Source organism: Babylonia areolata, chromosome 18 (assembly GCF_041734735.1).
Source record: "Babylonia areolata isolate BAREFJ2019XMU chromosome 18, ASM4173473v1, whole genome shotgun sequence".
Lineage (NCBI taxonomy): Eukaryota > Metazoa > Mollusca > Gastropoda > Neogastropoda > Buccinidae > Babylonia > Babylonia areolata.
The window spans coordinates 23401837-23404336 of NC_134893.1; the positions used below are offsets into that span (position 1 = coordinate 23401837).

Genomic DNA, 2500 nt, shown 5'->3' on the forward strand with positions numbered 1-2500 from the left:
AACTCCTTCAATGGCAGCGACAAATTCAATGGGAACCTCTTGAAGAAGAGAGAATACTGTTCACAGTGCCAGACTGTATTGGTTGCTGCTACACCGAACAACCGGAGCGAGCGCGAGCTATCAAATCCGACACGCCATAGTGTTCTGGGGAAAAAAAGGTAGACCAGAACACACACCCCCACCCGCCCCCCTCCCAACCCCCCTTTCCTTCACCATCCACGCAGCAACACTACGAACAACGAACAGCAGCAACAAAACAACAACAACAACAACAACAAACAAACGTAAGTCACCGACCTTGAAGCAGGGTGAAGGCAGGCTGCGACGACACGTGCACCCCGGGACTGGCAGGGGCAGGGGCAGGGGGAGGAGGGGGAGGAGGAGAAGAAGACGACGGAATACCCTCCCTTCCCAGCACGGCCACGTAGGAAGGGGGTGCCGTGACGTGGATCCCAGGACTGGAGGGCGCCGACCCCGCGTGGCACCGACCTCCGGGGCTGTGCGGCGGGCCCGTGGCGGCGCTGTGGAAGGGGGAGGAGGAGGGGGTGAGGCCGCCCTGGAAGGACACGAGCCGGGGGCTGTGCGGGGCGCTGTGGAACCCGTGGCCCTCCCCCTGGAAGGACCTCAGCCCCGGGCTGGGCGGCGGGCTGTGGAAGGACTGCAGTGCCGAGCCGTGGTGGGAGACGTGCACGCTGTGGAACGTCTGCAGCGCCGGGCTGTGTGGGGGATGCTCCCTCTGGAAGCTCCCCAGTCCGTGAGGGTCACCCTGAAAACTCCCCAGTCCGTGAGGGTCACCCTGGAAACTCCCCATTCCATGAGGATCAGTCTGGAAGCTCCCCATTCCGTGAGGATCACACTGAAAACTCCCCAGACCGCGAGGGTCAGTCTGGAAGCTCCCCAGACCGTGAGGGTCACCGTGGAAGCTCCCCAGTCCGGGGCTGTGCGACGGCACCGCGTGAGAGCTTTGGCCCCCGGGGCTGGCGGGTGGCGGGGGTACCCCGTACGGGGTGTAGACGGGTGGGGGGCCTAGACCGCTGGAGATGTGAAGGGTCGGTGGTGGTGGAGGGCATCCTTCGTCCATGCTGCACGAGCTGAGGGAGGAGGCATCGCTGGCCGGGGCCAGGCCGTTGAAGAGGAAGTGACCGTTGTGGTTGGGGTAGGGTGCTCCGCGATCCAGCAGGTCTGGCACCGGGCCTCCCCCCTTGGTCTGCTGCTGCTGCTGCTGATCCTTCACCACTGTGGCCAGGAACACAGTGAAGTGTCCACGGGTCAGAAAAAAAATACACGTTTCTCACCTCATTTTTGACTCACTTGTGTAAACAAAGTGAGCCTATGTTTTAACCTGGTGTTCGGTTGTCTGTGTGTGTGTGTGTGTGTGTGTGTGTGTGTGTGTGTCCGTGTGTGTGTGTCTGTGTGTCCGTGGTAAACTTTAACATTGACATTTTCTCTGCAAATATTTTGTCAGTTGACACCAAATTTGGCATAAAAATAGGAAAAATTCAGTTCTTTCCAGTCATCTTGTTTAAAACAATATTGCACCTCTGGGATGCGCACAAAAAAAAATAAAAAAAGAAGCCTAATTATATGCAAAGTGCATTTACTGTTATATTTATATTTTTTGTATTCTCTAAACTTGGCACTTTGACCTCTTATTCTGACACAACAACAAGAGGAGTCATTATTATCATTTTTTGTTCAAACAGGAACTTCTTTTGCTAAGCATGGAATTTTTATTTATTTTGCAAACGTTTTGGTGCAGATAGTAAAAAAAGGAAAATTACTCTGTAATTAATGCTAGGGGACTTAATTTATCACAAGTGAGTCTTGAAGGCCTTGCCTCTCTTGTATTATTTTGTTATACTGATTAATGTTCATGTATTTCCCATGTATTGACCCATGCGCGTCAACAATACTCTGTGAAAATACTTTCCCATTCAAACACTCACAGTTGATGAAGGCATATATATATATATATATATATATATATATATATATATATATATATATCTGTGTGTGTGTGTGTGTGTGTGTGTGTGTGTGTGTGTGTGTGTGCGTGTGTGTGTGTACATTACTGTTTAAAACTTTCTGCAAGAAAACGAAGATAATGACAACCGAGTTAGCCACGATCACCGTCCACAACATGCTGAGACCGTCACAAGTATTTATTATCATGGCCAAATAACATGGCACCAATCTTGTTCGTCAAAGGAGGACTGTCACATGTGTATGGACAATTTTCTCAAGACACAATTAAAGGTTACCGATGCTGTATTATTATGTGTGATTATATATATATATATATATATCTGTGTGTGTGTGTGTGTGTGTGTGTGTGTGTGTGTGTGTGTGTGTTTGATCCGAAGTGGAATTATCTATGGCAAAATTGCTCTCTCTGTCTCTCTGTCTTTCTGTCACTCTCTCTCTCTGTCTCTATTTTGACTCATGCTTTGTTCTAGAATGTCTGCCTGTCTGTCTGTCCGTCTATCTGTCTATCCATATT

At 50.0% G+C, this 2500-nt stretch overlaps 1 protein-coding gene across 8 annotated transcripts in view; it reads right to left on the bottom strand.

Annotated features, from left to right (window-relative positions):
* LOC143292578 (uncharacterized) overlaps positions 1-2500 on the bottom strand; it is a 419765-nt gene that overhangs the window by 112595 nt on the left and 304670 nt on the right. For all 8 annotated transcript variants that reach the window (XM_076603006.1, XM_076603009.1, XM_076603005.1 and 5 more), the window contains one exon: positions 298-1236. In XM_076603006.1, the coding sequence (XP_076459121.1) occupies positions 298-1236 (939 nt within the window). The remainder of the gene's footprint in view (positions 1-297; positions 1237-2500) is intronic.